Source organism: Oryx dammah, unplaced genomic scaffold (assembly GCF_014754425.2).
Source record: "Oryx dammah isolate SB20612 unplaced genomic scaffold, SCBI_Odam_1.1 HiC_scaffold_3, whole genome shotgun sequence".
NCBI lineage: Eukaryota > Metazoa > Chordata > Mammalia > Artiodactyla > Bovidae > Oryx > Oryx dammah.
Genome location: NW_024070187.1, coordinates 24863810 through 24884818, shown reverse-complemented (window position 1 = coordinate 24884818; position 21009 = coordinate 24863810). Strand labels below are relative to the sequence as shown.

General features: G+C 38.2%; 1 protein-coding gene across 1 annotated transcript; it reads right to left on the bottom strand.

Moving 5' to 3' along the window:
* Positions 1–2350: 2350 nt before the first annotated feature.
* On the bottom strand, positions 2351–19552 carry LOC120861903 (alcohol dehydrogenase 1-like). The gene is given in 10 exon segments (XM_040237804.1): positions 2351–2557; positions 3750–3888; positions 4686–4821; positions 6830–7090; positions 7285–7504; positions 7662–7749; positions 14086–14224; positions 16569–16634; positions 16636–16671; positions 19535–19552. Coding segments are annotated over 10 exon segments (1128 nt in total). The 3' UTR covers positions 2351–2532.
* Positions 19553–21009: the final 1457 nt, after the last annotated feature.

The following is a 21009-nucleotide window of genomic DNA, read 5'->3' as shown; positions in this document are numbered from 1 at the left end:
AATTGAAATCATCAGACAGGCAGCTGTTAATCTTTACCTTTAAACATAACAGTGGACACAAATTCTCATCCATTTTAGCTTTGTTCTATCATCTCTTCTTCCTACATCTTCATTATTCTTATGCTTTCTGAATTGGAGGTTCTCAGAGAATTATTCTCCTTTTTTCCTGCTCCTCTGCCTTCCTTATTTCTGAAAATAATCATTGTTTTAGCCTAAAGCATTGAACAAAACTTCTTAACTTTTCATTGAGGTTTTGTGATTTATTCTCTCAAAAAAATTCATTGAGCACTTACTTTGTACCAGATACAGGGGATAAACTTATGATATGCCCGAAACAGTAAACCAGGAGATACTCTTAATAAAGTGTGATAGTGCTGTTGTGATCTCACAAGAGAAATAATGACCCCCCTAGCACTCTGACTTCTTGAAATCTGAGAAAGACGCCATGAAATTAATAATTCTTTGTCCATTTTATTTCAAAAGCAAACAAAACATAAAACCTACTCACCTGTCCTGGAGGGATAGAACATGAGACAACTGGCCACAAAAAAAGCAGCAGTGAGTGTGTGAAATAATGTTTTCACAAATAAATAACTGGAGACATTTTGAAGACAGTGTCAGAAATAGAAGGAAACACCCTAAGGGCTATGAGGTAGCAAAGAGATATTATGAAACAATAGAAATATGCCTAACGAGGACTCTTTTTATAGAATTGTTCAAAGATCAATCACAGAGGGAAAGACTGATAAGAGGCAAAAAGGACTTCCCTAGTGGTCAGGTGGTTAAGCTCCCATGCTCCCAATGCAGAGGACAAGGGTTCCATCTCTGGTTAGGGAACTAAGATCCTGCATGTTGCACCATGCTCCCAACAATAAAAAAAAAAAAAAAAAAAAAGAGGAAGCAACAATTTTGATGCAATAGAATCAACTTAGTGTCTCTCTAATCGTGTCTGGGGACAGTGAGGTTCAGGAAAAAGCCTTCCTTCTAAGTGCGTCTTTCTCCTGGCCCTGCTGTGTGTTTCATGGGTTTTTTGTTTTTGTTTTTCTTTCCAAGCTTCTGTTCAAGTGTAGAAGTCTTCCAGGTTGGGGGACAGTTCTTGGTAGCTGGGTATTTCCAACCTCAAGCTTCTGATACAACTCTGGTATCAGCTCTTTTATTTTTCCAGTTGTGTTTTGTTAAGAATACCTTCTGTTACTAATTTTTTTCATGATTTTAGGTCACATTGATAGCTTTTCTCTATGTAACAAAATAGTTATTTTATTCTTTTGAAACTCAGTTTCTCCTAGCCTTGTTCTTCTATTCTTTAGCATGTTTGAATTCTATAATTTTTATTCTTAAGTTCTTAAGTTTAAATTTTCTTAATTTCTTTGCCTTATCTCTTCCCTTTCCTTAGATCTTAATTATTCTATTATTTAAATTTTATATGTTTTCATTTTATTTCATTTATACAAGTGATCTCCAGTCTTAAAAATCATCTTATAACATTACTCTTATTTTCCCACTTGACAATGTGGCAGTTGATACTCAGAGAGGGAAGGGCTTGTTAAGGTGACAGAGATAGCCCAGCAGGATTGTATTTAAAGTATTCACTTAAGAAAAATTTTCATGTGTTTTTTAAAAATTCTTGGACCTTCCCTCATTAAGTCAGCTGGACATTTTGAGCTCAAATCTCAGGAAGAGATATTACAAATGAAACAAGATTATAAAATAAATTTTCCTTGTGATTTCTTTGTTTCAACAGCAAAAGTTTAAGGAGAATGTAAATGACTCAAGAACAGATGAAAAGTATAAGGACAAAACTAGATAAAAGGAGCTGTTTTTATCCTTCTCCACAGTGAGGAAATAATTATATTTGTTTAGTGAAGAGAAAAAGACTTGAAAAGGAAGTTATGAGGTCATAGGTGAGTTTCTCTTAAAGAGTCCTACACATGCTTCCTCGGGGTTCAGGTGGCAAGATTTCCCAGATATGCTTTTATGTTTGAAAGCACAGATGGGAACTGTGCCTCAGCATGTCATGGGCATAGTAGGCCTAGGATGGTATGAAGACCCCAGGATAGAAAATGTCTCACTGTGTCCTGAGAGAGCCTTTTAAGAATTTATGAGACCCCATGCATTGTAGAAACAGCAAAATCATCATGTAAACCCTGGAGTGGTGTGAAAGACACAGAGAAATCTGTATATTGAGAATAGGAATAGGGGATAACTCAGGGACAACTTTCATGGACCGATGACAGAGATTAGTTGGGTTGATGGACATATCACAAATGTTATCAATCAAATCCCACCATCCCTTTTTTTTTTCCCCATGATCCCTTTTTTTAATGTCACAAAATGAATTATATAACATCTATTCTCTAAGAGGCTATTTTATTATAATTAAATTCAAGGTGCACTTTTTTTTTCATTTTTATAATCACATTGCATTTCCATATTTTTGCTGCTCTTTTGACTGCACTGGAACAATCAGGGAAGTGAAAAAGAAAAGGAATAAACTCCCCAAGGATATCCTTGCACCTTTCATTATTTGGGATCTCAGAACAGCAGAACACAGCGGATCCTGAAACACAGAAGTGTAATAATTAAGCAGTTGAATCCCTTGAGAAACAGTGATACCAGCAAAGCAATTACACACTGTATTGAAAAACTGAGTTGCCTTTCCCCACCCCACTCCACCTTCATCTAGTTTACCTATAAGAAATATAGGATGGGGTGAAAACAGGACCCCAAATCAGCTATAATAGGAAGACCCCAGCTTTGAGCACCATTCCTTCTGGCTACATAATCACAAAGACATCCAAACTCTCTGCTACAGCTTCTGATCAGCTTCCATCAATCCTAGAATCTAATACCATGTCTAATTAGGGAAGAATAAATGAGTTCCTTAGTTCCTTTCTGTTTGTAGTGTGTCTGCTACCTGCTAGATCCATTCCTCTCCTCTATTATTTGTTTTGAAAATTTTAGATGAGTTTTTTTGACTCTTCATTCTTTATTTAAAAGGGCTGACATGCTAGGTCTAAACCAACAAGGTATATAGCAGGCTAAAATTTAAATACCTATCTTAAAATAAAAAGAAATCATAAAACAAGCAAATGATATAGGTAGAGAAGTGGGGAGAGAACAGGAATGAGAGATGCTTTTAAGAGCCAGAATTAGAAAGTCAAAGAATTCATTACAGAAGTAATTCCTCATTTACTCCTTGTTATTTGCTCTCCACTGTCTCCAGCACTCAGGACAGTCCTGGCAAAGAGTGTACCATCACTCAATATGCATTGAGTATATAAATGAACACACTGAGTAAACACTTCACCCCTAAAGGTATGCTAGCTGGAGCAGACTGACATTTGTCGAGAAATGATATAGAAAGGCTTTGTGCCTTGGGTAGAGTCTGAACCTTTGCCTTGAAGATCCTTGTAAGATTTTATGATGGCGGTAATGTCAACTCATTTATTCTAGATCATTTCTCTAACCAGAAAAATAATGCATAATTGACCAATGTGGAGTAGACTGGTGCTTAGTGTTATACCGACTCCTCAAACATTTCTTTGAGATAGGTTAATACAGGTCTTTCCCAAAGAGGAACTTGCAGATAAAGCCTTTTCTTATCCTTGTGACAACAGGAAATAGGATAGAGTATATGAAAGAAGGTCTTCAAGTAGCCATCTTTTTTTCATAAAACCACTTAGGAATGTTTGAAAAGTCATTTTTTCTGTGAGTTCAGGGTACAGAAGTTCATCAAAGAAAACACTCACGTTTTTCCAGCATGATACAACTCAAAAGCTTTGTGGAGTTGGTCAAAAGGCAACTGATGAGTTATTAATGGATCTATATTAATTTTATTTTGTAGGTAAGCAGCCACTAGTTGGGGAAAACAGTCTCTGGTTTTATAATCTGCAAAATAAAAAGGCTATTGTAATAAGATTTGAGAAATATCAAATTAACCAAAAGAAAAATAAGTAAGTTGTGGAGATGGGTAAAGTATTCTGAAAATTTGCCATTGATGAGTTCATTTATACATCAGAAGTTGTTGGCTTTTGTTGCTAAGTGTGGCTGCTACAGACAGTTCTGTTACCTAGAACATCTTTGGAAAAAAATTGGGTCAATATTCACACATTATTGGGTTAAAAACTAATTAAAAATAAAGTAGAGTCTCCAGCCCACCTCCTGGGTTTAACATTATACAACTATTTCCTCATCTCTCTATTCACACACAATGAGATGGCATGGGAACTTTTGATCAGATCAATGGATGGAGATGGGAATATTAATTTAGTAAAGCTGTTGGTCAGTACTGTTCAGAAATAAGGGCTCCTATGGGAAGACAAATATAAGTGCCAAATACTAAGTTGATGCCTGTAATTATCCATAAAGCCTTGCTGTTAAAATAGCACAACAAACTTTGAGTCCACCAGTGCAGAACTGAACTTAGCTGGATTATTCCAAACACTGGGGAAACCCAGAAACTATTTTGTAGGAAAACCCAGAAACTATTAAAAAAATTTTATTTAAATGTAAAAAAAAAACCCATTTAATTAAATTAACTAATCTGAAAAATATACCAATTCATTGGAGGAGAAGTCTGAAAACTTATACCATTATAGGTTTGTTTCCCCAAGGAAAAAATTTTTGAATTACATGTTTCTACAAAGTTGAAAGAGATTTTGTGAAAGCGAAAACAACTGACTTACCTCCTAAACACGAACCCTTCAGTGTCCGTCCAGTGGAAACTGATTGAGCAGAAAGGGAAAACTTTGAACCTGGTGGAGACACTCCAGTGATTATACAGACACCATGGCTCAGGTGGCAGGAGTCCCAAGCAGCAACCTGATAATGAGAAAAATGACCATAAGTAGATGCCCATACATAAGTAACAACTATCTGCAGTGTTGGAAGGAATTGTGGAGTTCCTAGATTTCAGACCTCTTCCTGGGCAGATGCTACTTACTTTGAGCTCAGCTTCAACATTGCCAGTGATGAAATCTCATTAGAGAACCAGAAATGGCAACCCGCTCCAGTGTTCTTGCCTGGAAAATCCCAGGGGCGGCGGAGCCTGGTGGGCTGCCGTCTATGGCGTCGCACAGAGTCAGACACGACTGAAGCGACTTAGCAGTAGCAGCAGCAGAGTTTAGTGGTAAAGAGCACAGACCCTGCCGCGGTGTGACTTTAGGCAAGTTACTTAACCTCCCTATGTCTGTTTATTTGTAAAAAGAAGAATAATACCACCTATGTCATAGATTTGTTACAAGGCTTAAGTGATTAAAACATTTGGAACGTTATCTGGCACAGAGTAAGTACTATGTGTTTATTTAATAAAATTACCCACCACCTCAAAGACCACATATACTATTATTCTTTGCCTGACCTTCTCACTTGTATAACTCTGTTCAGTTCATTTATATTTAATAAAAACAAATATTATACATATGTGTGTGTGAAGCTTCATTAAAAAAAACCCAGTTTTTTAAGGGTGTAGAGTATACTTCACGTCAATCTATTTTGCTTCCTTCTATCTCTCCCCTTCCTGCATTTTGCCTATGTCTCTTTCCTGTTACATCACTGCATCTACTTCCTTCACCCTTTAACCGCATACATTAGACACACGCTGGAGTGAATCAAATGCCTAATTCTTTCCTCTACCCTCTCAGTTCCGAGTCTGCTGCTGCTGCTGCTAAGTCGCTTCAGCCGTGTCCGACTCTGTGCGACTCCATAGACGGCAGCCCACCAGGCTCCGCGGTCCCTGGGATTCTCCAGGCAAGAACACTGGAGTGGGTTGCCATTTCCTTCTCCAACGTATGAAAGTGAAAAGTGAAAGTGAAGTCGCTCAGTCGTGTCCGACTCTTAGCGACCCCATGGACTGCAGGCTACCAGGCTCCTCCGTCCATGGGATTTTCCAGGCAAGAGTACTGGAGTGGGGTGCCATTGCCTTCTCCAGTTCCGAGTCTAGGGTCTACTTTATTCTCCCTGAACTTAACATACTGGTGCATAGGCTCATTTTTCAAATAATGAATGGTTCTGACACAGAACACACATGAATATCATATGTGAATTACATAATGTTGATACTTAAATATAAAAACATGTTCATGGATAAGAGCTAGGATTACAAGAAAGGATATAGTGCTTGTTTAAACTTCATATATTGTAGTGTCATATCTTTAAAGCATATATTGCTTTGATTTTTAAGATGGATATTTTAGAGTGACTATACATTCCATTTTTAGGTCTGGGGTCCACAGGTCCAAAACATATGTTCAGGGGAGTTTTATACTTAGTGTGTCCCCACCCACTAAGCAAGCATCTATAGACCCAATTTGTTTTACTGTGCCTTGCATTTTTCAGATATTGCATTTTTTACAGATTGAAGGTTTGTGGCAACCCCGTGTTGAATAAGTCTATCAGCACATTTTTTTTTCCCAACAGCATTTGCTTCCTTTTTGTCTGTGTCACATTTGGTAATTCTCACAGTATCTCAAACATTTTCACTATTATTATATTTCTTATTGTGATATGTAATCAGTGATCTTTGTTACTATTACAAAAAGATATATTGTAAAGTAAAACAATAAATAAATAAAACTGAGATTAAAAAAACAAAAAGAATGACTCTCACTGAAGGCTCAGATGATTAGCATATTTTAACAATAAAGTATTTTAAAATTAAGATGTGTACATTGTTTTTCTTTGACAAAATGCTATTGCATACTAATAGACTACAATATAGTATAAACATAATTTTTGGTGGAAAACCAAAAAATTACTTAGCTCACTTTATTACAATATTCACTTAATTGTGCTGGTCTGCTTCTACTCACTGTGACCCAAACCCACACACCATAGTTTCTGCGAGTCCGATGGCCTCAAAGGCAAAGTCAACACCGGTGCCTGTCATTTCCTTGACCACCTCCTGGACGGGCTTCTTGAGATTCGAAGGGTTGAGACAATCTGTGACCCCTAATGCTCTTGCCCGAGGAAATTTTTCCTCATTGATATCAACTCCAATGATTCTAGAAGCACCAGAGGCTTTACAGCCCATGACAATAGCTGAGCCGATTCCTCCAAGTCCAAAGACCACACAGGTAGAACCAGGAGTGACCTACAAATTCACAAGTCATGTTTGTGTTAGGAATCCAATCTGGACACTTGTATAATTAAGAAAACAAACAAAAACAACCATTGAGGCTTTTGGAACCACTGACCCCAGTTGAAACATTTGGACTGTTTGGGTCTTGTTTTTATGTTTTCTTGGCAGATCACTATAACATACTAACACACAGCTCTTTTCCTCACCTTGGCCGAGTGAACAGCAGCCCCATATCCTGTAGCCACCTCACAGCTTATGACAAAAATCTTATCCATGGGAGCAGCAGCATCAATTTTTACTACCGAAATCTCAGGGACAACAGTATATTCGGTGAATGTACTTGCGCGGAAAGAATGATAGATCTTTTCTCCTTTGCAGGTAAACCTGCTGGTGCCATCCAGCATTAATCCAGAAGGGGGTAGAAAGCTGTTCAGCAGTGACACAGACAGGCACAGCATCAACCCAGACACATAGAGTTGTAAAGAGAGAAATGAACACCTTTAGTTCCAGGTCAGTGCTTGCACAATATAAACGAATTAATAAAAAATGACAAGATAAACAAAAGATGGGCAAATCTACTAACTCTTGCTTCTCACAGAAGTTTCCCTTGGGATTCAAGCAGGCACTGCATTCTCTACACTGTGGAATAGGAAGTGTGAGGACCTTATCTCCTGTATATAGGGAAAAAAATCATTAGTTTAAAATATTATTAAAACACAATAGTGTGGTGATAAAAACTTTATTGAATGATTTGATAACTTGCTGCGGACAGATTATGACAAGTATAACATATCCCATGGCTATTTTGGAGGAAAAATCCTATAACCTGGTTTCAGAAATCCCATTATTATTTTGGGGAAATGATGGAAATATGGGGATATTCCTTGCTGGATAGATAATTGTAGGTCTGCTTTTACTCTGGAAATAAACTAATAAAACTGGGAATGACCCTTAGAGATGTCATCTACTCTAACCTTTTGGATTTCCTTTGAGAGATTTAAGTCCGCAGCGGTCGTTACCTGCCTGAAGCTGGATAACAGCAGAGACCTTTCTATTGAGCCTACCTGCCCCACGATGGCACATGGACCCACAGCAGGTCTCTGACATGTTTTCTTTAGGGGGCTGTGGTTCAAGATATTCTCAGTTCTGAGAGTAAAAGGAATAGCTTTATTTCTGCAGAGAGAGGCTGCTTCTGGAGTGCTTACTACAGAGGGTGGTTTTTCAGTAGCACAGTTTTAGAGCGCATACTAATTATGTGTGAGTCCAATAATTAACCCTCCTGGGACCTAGGGTTACAAGCTGGGAAGGTGAAGAGAATTAATGAACACAGTCATCACAGACTTATAAAACTGTACAAAGCCTTGTCAAAGGTCTATAACCTCGTCCCTAAACATGTGTATGGTTCTTACATGTATTTATAATCCCCTTTGGCCTCTTGCAGAGTTCAGATAGCATTAAAAATCTCTTTGAGTTTATGAAACTTCCCTGCTGGTCCAGTGGCTAAGACTCCACACTTTCAATGCAGGGAGTCGTGGTCAGATTTGATCCCTGGTCAGGGAACTAGATCCCCCACGCCAAAACTAAAGATCCTGCATACCACAACTAAGACCCAGTGCAGCCAAATAAATATTTTAAAAAGTCTCTTGTAAGTTTAGATAAGGAACATCTTAACTTCACTGGCCCTAAAAAATTCCAAAGATACTGGATCTCAAATCAGGGAAGCTCAAATTCTGCTGCCTTATCCTTTCTCTCAAATAGTCATCATTTTCCACAAAACTTTCACTGGGATTTGTTCAGTTAAAGAAGAGTTAGCTCCCTAACTGTTGGCATTATCTTCTTGGAGTTGTGGAGAAAGGCGTGTCTTTTTGCTTTTGTCCCTTCTACTAGGCTAGTATCAGATGCATGGCAGATACTCCATCATTGTTTGCAAAATGAATACCCTGACGATAGCTTTGTGAATGTCCTGACCGCATGCCCTTCGCATGAAGTTCACACATGGACTCTTCACATGTGTGATTGCTCTTATTTATTCTGACCATTTCAGATGTGTTAAGAATGGCTGTGTCAAGGTCCTTTGTGATATGCCTGGGGAAGAGTGTTTACTTTTTTTGAATCTTTGAAATATCATTATCATCCTGTCAACAAAGTTCTATTAATATATTCTACTTGGTCAGAACATTCATTCATCAAACATTCAATGCATTCCAGGCACTAAGTATGTGGGGGACACTATATACATATATATACATACATATATATATATATATATATATAGAGAGAGAGAGAGAGAGAGAGCTGTCCCTAAAAAAACAAGCCAGTGGGACTACATTGGACTAAAAGACTCAGGCACAGCTAAGGAAACTATATAAAAAAATGAAAGGCATGCCTACTGAATGGGAGAAGATATTTGCAAGCAATATATCTGATAAGGGACTTCCTTGGTGGCTGAGATGATAAAACATCTGCCTACAGTGCGGGAGACCTGGGTTCGATCCCTGGGTTGGGAATATCCAATCCCCTGGAGAAGGAAGTGGCAACCCACTCCAGTACTCTTGCCTGGAAAATCTCATGGACAGAGGAGGCTGGTGGGCTACAGTTCATGGGGTCACAAAGAGTCAGACATGACTGAGTAACTTCACTATCTGATAAGGGGCTTGTATACAACATTTGGGCTTCCCTGATGGCTCAGATGGTAAAGAATCTGCTTGCAATGCAGCAGACCCAAGTTCCATCCCTGGGTTGAGAAGATCCCCTGAAGAAGAGAATGGCTACCCACTCCAGTATTCTTGCCTGGAGAATCCCATGGAGAGAGGAGCCTGGAGGGCTGTCGTCAAAGGGGTTGAAAAGAGTTGGACATGACAACATAACAACACACACATGCAATATATACAATGAGCTTATACAACAATGAACTTAACATCAGGAAAACAGGCAATCTGATTTAAAAAATGGACAGAGAACCTGAACAGACATTTTCCCATGACCAACAGACACACGATGAAAACCACAATGAGATACCACCTCACACCTGTCAGAATGACTACTATAAAAAAGACAACAAATAAGTGTTGATGAGGATGTGGAGAAAAGGGAGCCCTCATGCACTGTTAGTAGGAATGTAAATTGGTGCAGCAACTATGGAAAACAATATGGATGTTCCTCAAAAAATTAAAAATAGAACTTCTATGTGATCCAGCAATTTCACTTCTGGGTATTTACTCAAAGAAAACAATTAATTCAAAAAGATACACGAACACCAAGACTTATTGTAGCATTATTTGTAATAGCCAAGGTATGGAAGCAACTTAAGTGCCCACTGATTGACAAATGGATAAAGATGTGGTGTGTATATATAATATAAATATGTGTGTGTGTATATACATATACCTGGGGCCTCTGGTGGCTCAGAGGTTAAAGCGTCTGCCTTGAATGCGGGAGACCCGGGTTCGATCCCTGGGTTGGGAAGATCCCCTGGAGAAGGAAATGGCAACCCACTCCAGTACTCTTGCCTGGAGAATCCCATGGAGGGAGGAGTCTGGTAGGCTACAGTCCATGGGGTCGCAAAGAGTCGGACACGACTGATCGACAAATGGATAAAGATGTGGTGTGTATATATACTATACATATGTGTGTGTGTGTGTGTATATATATATATATACACACACATATACATACACCCAGGGGAATATTATTCAGCCATAAAAATATGAAGTCTTGTCATGTGTAAAAACCTGGATAAATTTAGAGGGTGTGACGTTAAATGCTGTTGTCCCAGGTGGTGCAGTGGTAAAGAACGTGCCTGCTAATTTAAGAGGTACAAGAGACACAGGTTTGATCCCTGGGTCGGGAAGATCCCCTGGAGAAGGAAATGGCAACCCACTCCAGTATTCTTGCCTGGAGAATCCCATGGAGGGAGGAGTCTGGTAGGCTACAGTCCATGGGGTCGCAAAGAGTCAGACATGACTGATTGACAAATGGATAAAGATGTGGTGTGTGTATATACTATACATATGTGTGTGTGTGTGTATATACATATATATATATATACATATATATATATACACATATATATATATATATACACATATACATACACCCAGGGGAATATTATTTAGCCATAAAAGATGAAAACTTGTCTTGTGTAATAACATGGATAAATTTAGAGAGTGTTATGCTTTCATGCATTGGAGAAGGAAATGGCAACTCACTCCAGTGTTCTTGCCTGGAGACTCCCAGGGACGGGGGGAGCCTGGTGGGCTGCTGTCTATGGGGTTGCACAGAGTCAGACACGACTGAAGCGACTTAGCAGCAGCAGCAGCAGCATGCTAAATGCTGTTATCCCAGGTGGTGCAGTGGTAAAGAATGTGCCTGCTAATTTAAGGATACAAGAGACACAGGTTTAATCCCTGGGTCGGGAGGATTCTCTGGAGGAGGAAATGGCAACCCGCTCCAGTATTCTTGCCTGGAAAACTCCATGGACAGAGGAGTCTGGCAGGCTACAGTCCATAGGGTCACAAAGAGTCAGACACTACTGAGTGAATGAGCACACACATGCAGGCTAAATGAAAGAAGTCTGACAGAGAAAAGCAAATACCATATCATCTCACATATATGTGCAATCTAAAACACAAAACAAAACAAAATGAAACAGATTCATAGATGCAGAGAGGTTGCCAGAGGGGAGGGAATGAGAGGACAAAAGAGGTGATGGGGATTAAGAAGTACAAATCTCAAGTTATGAAATAAATAAGGTGTAGGGTTGTAATATACCAGCAAAGGAATATGATCAATAATACTAAAATAATTTTGGGGGGATAGATGGTTAAGACTTTTCATGGCAATCATTGCATAATGTCTACAAATATCTAACCACTCTGCAACACACCTGAAACTAGCATTATATGTATATATATATACACACACACACAAAGAATGTTCAAACTACCATACAATTGCACTCATCTCACACACTAGCAAAGTAATGTTCAAAATTCTCCAAGCCAGGCTTCAACAGTGCATGAACCATGAACTTTCAGATGTTCAAGCTGGATTTAGAAAAGGCTGAGGAACCAGAGATCAAAATGCCAACATTCATTGGATCATAGAAAAAGCAAGAGAATTCCAGAAAAACAGCTACTTCTGCTTTATTGATTATGCCAAAACCTTTGACTGTGTAGATCACAATAAACTGTGGGAAAGTCTTAAAGAGATGGGAAACCAGACTACCTTATCTGCCTCCTGAGAAATCTGTATGCAGGTCAGGAAGCAACAGTTAGAACTGAACATGGAATAACGGACTGGTTCCAAATCAGGTAAGAAGTACGTCAAGGCTGTATATTGTCACCCTGCTTATTTAATTTAAATGCAGAGTACATCATGTGAAATGCCAGGTTGGATGGAGCACAAGCTGAAATCAAGATTGCTGGGAGAGATATCAATAACCTCAGATATGAAGATGACACCACCCTTATGGCAGAAAGTGAAGAGGAACTAAAGAGCCTTTTGATGATAGAGAAAAAGAAAAGTGAAAAAAGCTGACTTAAAGCTCAGCATTCAAAAACTCAGATCATGGTATCCGGTTCCATCATTTCATGACAAATAGGTGGAGAAACAATGGAAATAGTGACAGACTTTATTTCCTTGGGCTCCAAAATCACTACAGATGCTGACTGCAGCCATAAAATTAAAAGATGCTTGCTCCTTGGAAGAAAACCTATGACCCACCTCGACAGCATATTAAAAAGCAGAGACATTACTTTATCAACAGAGGTCTATCTGGTCAAAGCTATGGTTTTTCCAGTAGTCACATATGGATGTGATAGTTGGGCTATAAGGAAAGTTGAGTGGCAAAGAATTGATGCTTTTGAACTGTGGTGTTGGAGAAGACTCTTGAGAGTTCCTTGGACTGCAAGGAGATCAAACCAGTTATTCCTAAAGGAAATCAGTCCTGAATATTCATTGGAAAACTGGTGCTGAAGCTGTGGCCAATACTTTGGCCACCTGATGCAAAGAACTGACTCATTGGATAAGACCCTGATGGTGGGAAAGATTGAAGGCAGGAGGAGAAGGGGACAACAGAAGATGACATGGTTGGATGACAGAGGATGAAATGGTTGGATGGCATGAATTTGATGGACATGAATTTGAGAAAGCTCTGGGAGTTGGAGATGGACAGGGAAGCCTGGCATGCTGTAGTCCATGGAGTCCCAAAATATTGGGCACGACTGAGTGACTGAATTGAACTGAACTGATACACACACACACATATATGTATTTGTGTAGACTTATAGGATCTTAATTCCCCAATCAGGCATTGAACCCAGGCTGTCGGCAGGACAGCATGGAGTCCTAACCACTGGACTGCTAGGGAATTCCTGTAGCATAGTATTGTGTGTGTGTCAACTGTATTTCAATAAAAAAGGAAATAGTGAATTCTTCTGCAGCTATGTCAGAATAAATTAACTTGCCAGATTATAAAATTTCCCTTTCTGCTGACAAATAATTCATTAGAAAAAAGTTTTCACTGACATATATTTGATAAACAAAATTGTAAGTTTATATTGATTCGATACATTTATATTGCAATATGATTGCCATTTTCATATTAGCTAACACTTCTATTGTGTCATGTAATTATAATTTCTTTTAGTTTCAGTAACAATTAAAATCTAGTCACTTAGAAAGTTTAATGTTTATAATACAGTTTTATTGTCTGTTTGGAAAGAAAGGAAGCAGCCCCTGCTCCTAAGGAGATTTTAATCTGTTTAGAAGCACACTGGTCCTATCTCAACTCTTGTTCCGCTGTGACTAGTTACTTGGCTCAGCCACTGCCACTCTGGATTGCAGAGAAACTGTGTGACCCTTGGAATCACTGGATATATTTATTACCATGATATATGATTAGGCAAAACAATTTAGAGGCAAACCAACTTATTTCTCCTATAAATTTGCTAATGCATTTTGGTGGTGGGTTGTTTGTGCAGAGGTTTTTGTGGCCCATTTCCTACCTGGTTTCACTGAGCTCACTCCTTCGCCAATACTCTCCACAATTCCAGCTCCTTCATGGCCTGGGATGAAGGGACACTTCAGTGGGATTATTCCTTTTATAGCATGATCATCAGAACCACAGATCCCTGTAGATGTCATCTGGGTAGGAATTAAGTGGCCAAGGATAAATTAGTTTGGAAATTTTCTTTTGTCTGAAACTTTTTCTTTTTTGAGTTATTTATTTATTTATTTATTTTTAAATTTTACTTTACAATTCTGTATTGGTTTTGCCATACATTGACATGAATCCACCATGGGTGTACATGCGTTCCCAAACATGAACCCCCCCTCCCTCCCCCCCCCCAACATCTCTCTGGGTCATCCCCGTGTACCAGCCCCAAGCGTGCCGTATCCTGCATCAGACATAGACTGGCAATTTGATTCTTACATGATATTATATATGTTTCAATGCCATTCTCCCAAATCATCTCACCCTCTCCCTCTACCTCTGAGTCCAAAAGTCCGCTATACACATCTGTGTCTTTTTTGCTGTCCTGCATACAGGGTCATCATTGCCATCTTTCTAAATTCCATATATTTGTATTAGTATACTGTATTGGTGTTTTTCCTTCTGGCTTACTTCACTCTGTATAATTGGCTCCAGTTTCATCCATCTCATCAGAACTGATTCAAATGTATTCTTTTTAACAGCTGAGTAATACCCCATTGTGTATATGTACCACAGCTTTCCTATCCATTCATCTGCTGATGGACATCTAGGTTGTTTCCATGTCCTGGCTATTATAAACAGTGCTGCAATGAACATTAATGAATATAGTAAAGTTGCAGGATATAAAATCAACACACAGAAATCCCTTGCATTCCTATACACTAATAATGAGAAAGTAGAAAAAGAAATTAAGGAAACAATTCCATTCACCATTGCAACAAAAAGAATAAAATACTTAGGAATATATCTACCTAAAGAAACTAAAGACCTATATATAGAAAACTATAAAACACTGATGAAAGAAATCAAAGAGGACACTAATAGATGGAGAAATATACCATGTTCATGGATTGGAAGAATCAATATAGTGAAAATGAGTATACTACCCAAAGCAATTTACAAATTCAATGCAATCCCTATCAAGCTACCAGCGATATTTTTCACAGAACTAGAACAAATAATTTCAAGATTTGTATGGAAATACAAAAAACCTCGAATAGCCAAAGCAATCTTGAGAAAGAAGAATGGAACTGGAGGAATCAACTTTCCTGACTTCAGGCTCTACTACAAAGCCACAGTCATCAAGACAGTATGGTATTGGCACAAAGACAGAAATATAGATCAGTGGAACAAAATAGAGAGCCCGGAGATAAATCCACACACATATGGACACCTTATCTTTGACAAAGGAGGCAAGAATATACAATGGAGTAAAGACAATCTCTTTAACAAGTGGTGCTGGGAAAACTGGTCAACCACTTGTAAAAGAATGAAACTAGATCACTTTCTAACACTGCACACAAAGATAAACTCAAAATGGATTAAAGATCTAAATGTAAGACCAGAAACTATAAAACTCCTAGAGGAGAACATAGGCAAAACACTCTCCGACATAAACCACAGCAGGATCCTCTATGATCCACCTCCCAGAATTCTGGAAATAAAAGCAAAAATAAACCAATGGGACCTAATTAAAATTAAAAGCTTCTGCACAACAAAGGAAAATATAAGCAAAGTGAAAAGACAGCCTTCCGAATGGGAGAAAATAATAGCAAATGAAACTTTTTATGAATAATTTTTTTACATGAATGACTTCATTTGATCCCTATAATAATATTCAGAGAAACATGGGGCAGGTCTAATTACCCCTAATTTAAAGATGCAGAAAAGGAAGACTCAAAGACTTAAAATGACTCACCCACTCTCGTGGTGGATGTTCAGATCTGGAAATAAACTAAGCTTTTTGAAATCTACTCTGTACACCCTGTGTCATCAACTAGTTTTGCAATATGAGAGTCTATTCTATCCAATGAAGGATTTTTGACCACGTATCTGTAGCACCACCATTGAGAAACCAAAAATTTTAAGTCCAGTATTGTGGAATGTTTTCCCAGTCCTCTGGGAAAATTGATTTTAAACCAGCATATTGAAAACATTAAGTTAATAATGTAAAATGTGTTTGAGTTTAACTGTTGCAAAATTTACTTAGCATTGAAAGTTTTAAAACTTCTCAGTTAATAGACCAAGTTTTCTTGACTGTGGATAGACTCAATCCACTTATACTGATCATAGAAATGAAACATTTCCTGTACCATAGCCACTGTATTACTGCTTTGCCTGGAATTCAGCCAGAAAGCATACAGGCAGGGATACTCACTACTTGTTTCAGTATCAGTAGTGGGAATGCTGGAACACTGGGAACAACTTTGATACATGAAATAAGATTTCCCTACACTTGCCTTCACAAGTACAAGTTCAAAGATTTAAATTTACCTTAATACGAACTTCCCTAGCCTTTGGTGGCTCAACCTGCACTTTCTCAAGTGAAAGAGAAGAGTTCAGTTTTCCAGGCAATGGCTGCCAGGCATGTGATTGTCTGTTGACACAAGGACAATAAGATGACATCATTTAGTGATAACACTTAACTTCTGATCATACAAATGACACTTACTTGCTATAATTTGTAGCAATAAGAAAATCACACACAAAAAGAAAAGAGATCATTGCAATATCAGACATAAGCTGGTAAAACTTTAAGCATATTTCTTTTGAATCTCTTAAAATAATTTTTATAGAGTAGAGATTATGTCATATAAGCAGTTTTGCATTTTAGGTTTTTTTTTTTTTTCCAGTGAAAGCCACCATATTTTGAACTACTGTTTGTTTGTTCTAAAATGTTTTCTCAAATAGCTGTTTCATATTTCATCATTTGAGTATATCGAAATATTCTTAATCAGGAACTACCTTAATCAAAACAATCATTTCCATTGTTTTGACTATTATAATTTATATTGTTTATAATTTTGACTTGCCTGGTTTCCTTAAGTAAGAATTACTAGAGGAAGGATAGAGACATGGTTAGAGTGAAACTGATTTCTAAATAACTCTACAGAAAATTTGAATGATTTGGCACAACTCCTAGAACTGTAAAACAGTATCTGTCATCATTTTTCCAACTCTCATTAGTATTGACTGTAGTCATTAAAAACAAAGTGATGGTCAGAAAAAGCTAGCTATTTATTTTTATTAGCATTTTTCAATATTAAGAATGTGGAAATTTTTTATGTTTATGTGAGTCATACATATTTTCTTCTTTTTGTGAAATGTTTGGTCCTATATTTTATGTAAGTATCCACTGGCATCTTGATATTTTTTACTATCATTTGACCTATTTGTACATTAAATGAGTGACTGGTTGTCTACTATCTCATCATACATAATTTTTCCTTCTTGATTTTTGACCTTTAATTTTTTGTGAAGTTATATGTGCATATATACATGCATAACACACATATTAAAATTTTGATTCATAAAAATACGTTTTCCTTTATTATTTTGTCCATTTCCGTGGTTTGAGAATTCTCTCCACTGTTGATGTTGTTCAGTCGCTCAGTCTTGTCTGGCTCTTTGCGACCATGTGAACACAGTGCACCAGGCATCCCTGTCCTTCACTTTCTCTCCATATAGACACCAAATAAAAATTTGTTACCCTCTTTCTAGATTTTTATAGTTTGATTTTTAAATACTTAACTCTTAAATCTACCTCAAATTATTTTGTGTAGTATAAATTTATAGAATCTAAATGAATTGGCTCAGCATGAACTCTTGATGAATTTTTCTTTCATTTATACTTAAATTAGCACCTTTGGAGAAGGTAATGGCACCCCACTCCAGTACTCTTGCCTGGAAAATCCCATGGACGGATGAGCCTGGTGGGCTGCAGTCCATGGGGTCCCAAAGAGTTGGGCACGACTGAGTGACTTCACTTCCACTTTTCACTTTCATGCATTGGAGAAGGAAATGGCAACCCACTCCAGTGTTCTTGCCTGGAGAATCCCAGGGACAGAGGAGCCTGGTGGGCTGCCGTCTATGGGGTTGCACAGAGTCGGACACGACTGAAGTGACTTAGCAGCAGCACCTTTACTCGGAGAAGGCAATGGCACCCCACTCCAGTGCTCTTGCCTGGAAAATCCCATGGACAGAGGTGCCTGGTAGGCTGCAGTCCATGGGGTCGCTAGGAGTCAGACACGACTGAATGACTTCACTTTCACTTTTCAGTTTCATGCATTGGAGAAGGAACTGGCAACCCACTCCAGTGTTCTTGCCTGGAGAATCCTAGGGATGGTGGAGCCTGGTGGACTACCGTCTATGGGGTCGCACAGAGTCAGACACAACTGAAGCGACTTAGCAGCAGTGGCAGCAGCAGAACATTTACTATATAAGTTCTTCAATTTACAAGTTTCTTTTTAGAAACATAAATTTATCTTACTGTCTATTCTTGCACTGACATTTCAGTGAATAACTTTTTGATATTTTTAAATATCTGGTGGTACTAGAGCCCTTCATAATTTTATTGGTGTTTCGTTTGCAAGTTTACTGCTTTAGTAACTGTAAGACATTATGAGTGGAGTAAACTATGTCTTCAAGACACTTAGAAATCAATCAAGGAGATAATACATGTTTTATAACACAAAGAAAAGGGAAAAATGCCACAAGAGAAGTTCAAATAAAAAAATAAAATTATATACTTTATGGAAAACTTCTCCTACTTCAGAAGTGATACACACTCAAGGCAAAAATTTGAAAAACTCAGATAAGTGTAAAGGAGGGAAAACTTCAAGTCTAGTACTCAGCAATCAGCATTTTTAAGATTTTTATAAACAGATTAACTAAAGCATTTTTAACAAATTTTCATTGGAGAATAATTGCTTTACAATATTGTGCTGGTTTCTGTCAAACATCAACATGTATCAGTCACAAGTAGACATATGTCCCTTCCCTCTTGAGCTTCCCTCCATCTCCCACCCCATCTCACACCAGTCAGAATGGCCATCATTAAGAAATCAACAAACAATAAATGCTGTTGAGGATGTGGAGAAAATGAAGCATTGTTTTTAAGAGTATGATACTGGAAGGAACATAACGTCTAATACTAGGAAACTGACTAAATAAATAAATAAAAACAGCATAATTATTTCCTTGGAATTAATTTCTTTGTTAAATGATAGGCACATTTTTAAGGCATTTAGTACACACTGTCAAACTATCACCCAGTAAGTTTCCATCAGTTTACTTTCTTAACAGTGGTGCATGAATTTCCATAGGTAGGAAAACAATGAGTGTTATCCACAGAAATCTTTGATAAGCTGTTTGGAGAAAGTGTCTTAATTTTGTTTCAAAGTGCACTTTTTGGATAACTAATAAAGATGATATAGACCTATTTGAAAAGTAGCACTTACTTTTCCCACAGTGTCCATGGTGAGTCTTCTGTTTTCCTCGTGTCTTATAATGTCCCAAAGAATATCACTTCTTCAAATCTGCTTCTGAGGAACCTGGACTATTTATGTGCTAAGAGTAATTAAAAATAATGACATGCTGGAGCAGTCGTGAAGAGATACCCCACACCCAAGGTAAGAGAAACCCAAGTAAGACGGTAGGTGTTGCAAGAGGGCATCAGAGGGCAGACACACTGAAACCATACTCACAGAAAACTAGTCAGTCTAATCATACTAGGACCACAGCCTTGTCTAACTCAATGATCCTAAGCCATGCCCGCGGGGCAACCCAAGACGGGCGGGTCATGGTGGAGAGGTCTGACAGAATGTGGTCCACTGGAGAAGGGAATGGCAAACAACTTCAGTATTCTTGCCTTGAGAACCCCATGAACAGTATGAAAAGGAAAAATGATAGGGTACTGGAAGAGGAACTCTCCAGGTCAGTAGGTGCCCAATATGCTACTGGAGATCAGTGGAGAAATAACTCCAGAAAGAATGAAGGGATGGAGCCAAAGCAAAAACAATACACAGCTGTGGATGTGACTGGTGATAGAAGCAAGGTCCGATGCTATAAAGAGCAATATTGCATAGGAACTTGGAATGTCAGGTCCATGACAAGGCAAACTGAAGTGGTCAAACAAGAGATAGCAAGAGTGAATGTTGACGTTCTAGGAATCAGCGAACTAAAATGGACTGGAATGGGTGAATTTAACTCAGATGACCATTATATCTACTACTGCGGGCAGGAATCACTCAGAAGAAATGAAGTAGCCATCATGGTCAACAAAAGAGTCCAAAATGCAGTACTTGGATTCAATCTCAAAAACAACAGAATGATCTCTGTTTGTCGCCAAAGCAAACCATTCAATTTTACGGTAATCCAAATCTATGCGCCAACCAGTAACACTGAAGAAGCTGAAGTTGAATGGTTCTATGAAGACCTACAAGACCTTTTAGAACTAACACCCCCAAAAGATGTCCTTTTCATTATAGGGGACTGGAATGCAAAAGTAGGAAGTCAAGAAACACCTGGAGTAACAGGCAAATTTTGCCTTCGAATATGGAATGAAGCAGGGTAAAGACTAATAGAGTTTTGCCAAGAAAATACATTGGTCATAGCAAACATCTTCTTCCAACAACACAAGAGAAGACTCTACACATGGACATCACCAGATGGTCAACACCGAAATCAGATTGATTCTATTCTTTGCAGCCAAAGATGGAGAAGCTCTCTACAGTCAGCAAAAACAAGACCAGGAGCTGACTGTGGCTCAGATCATGAACTCCTTATTACCAAATTCAGACTTAAATTGAAGAAAGTAGGGAAAACCACTAGACCATTCAGGTATAACCTAAATCAAATCCCTTATGATTATACAGTGGAAGTGAGAAATAGATTTAAGGGCCTAGATCTGATAGATAGAGTGCCTGATGAACTA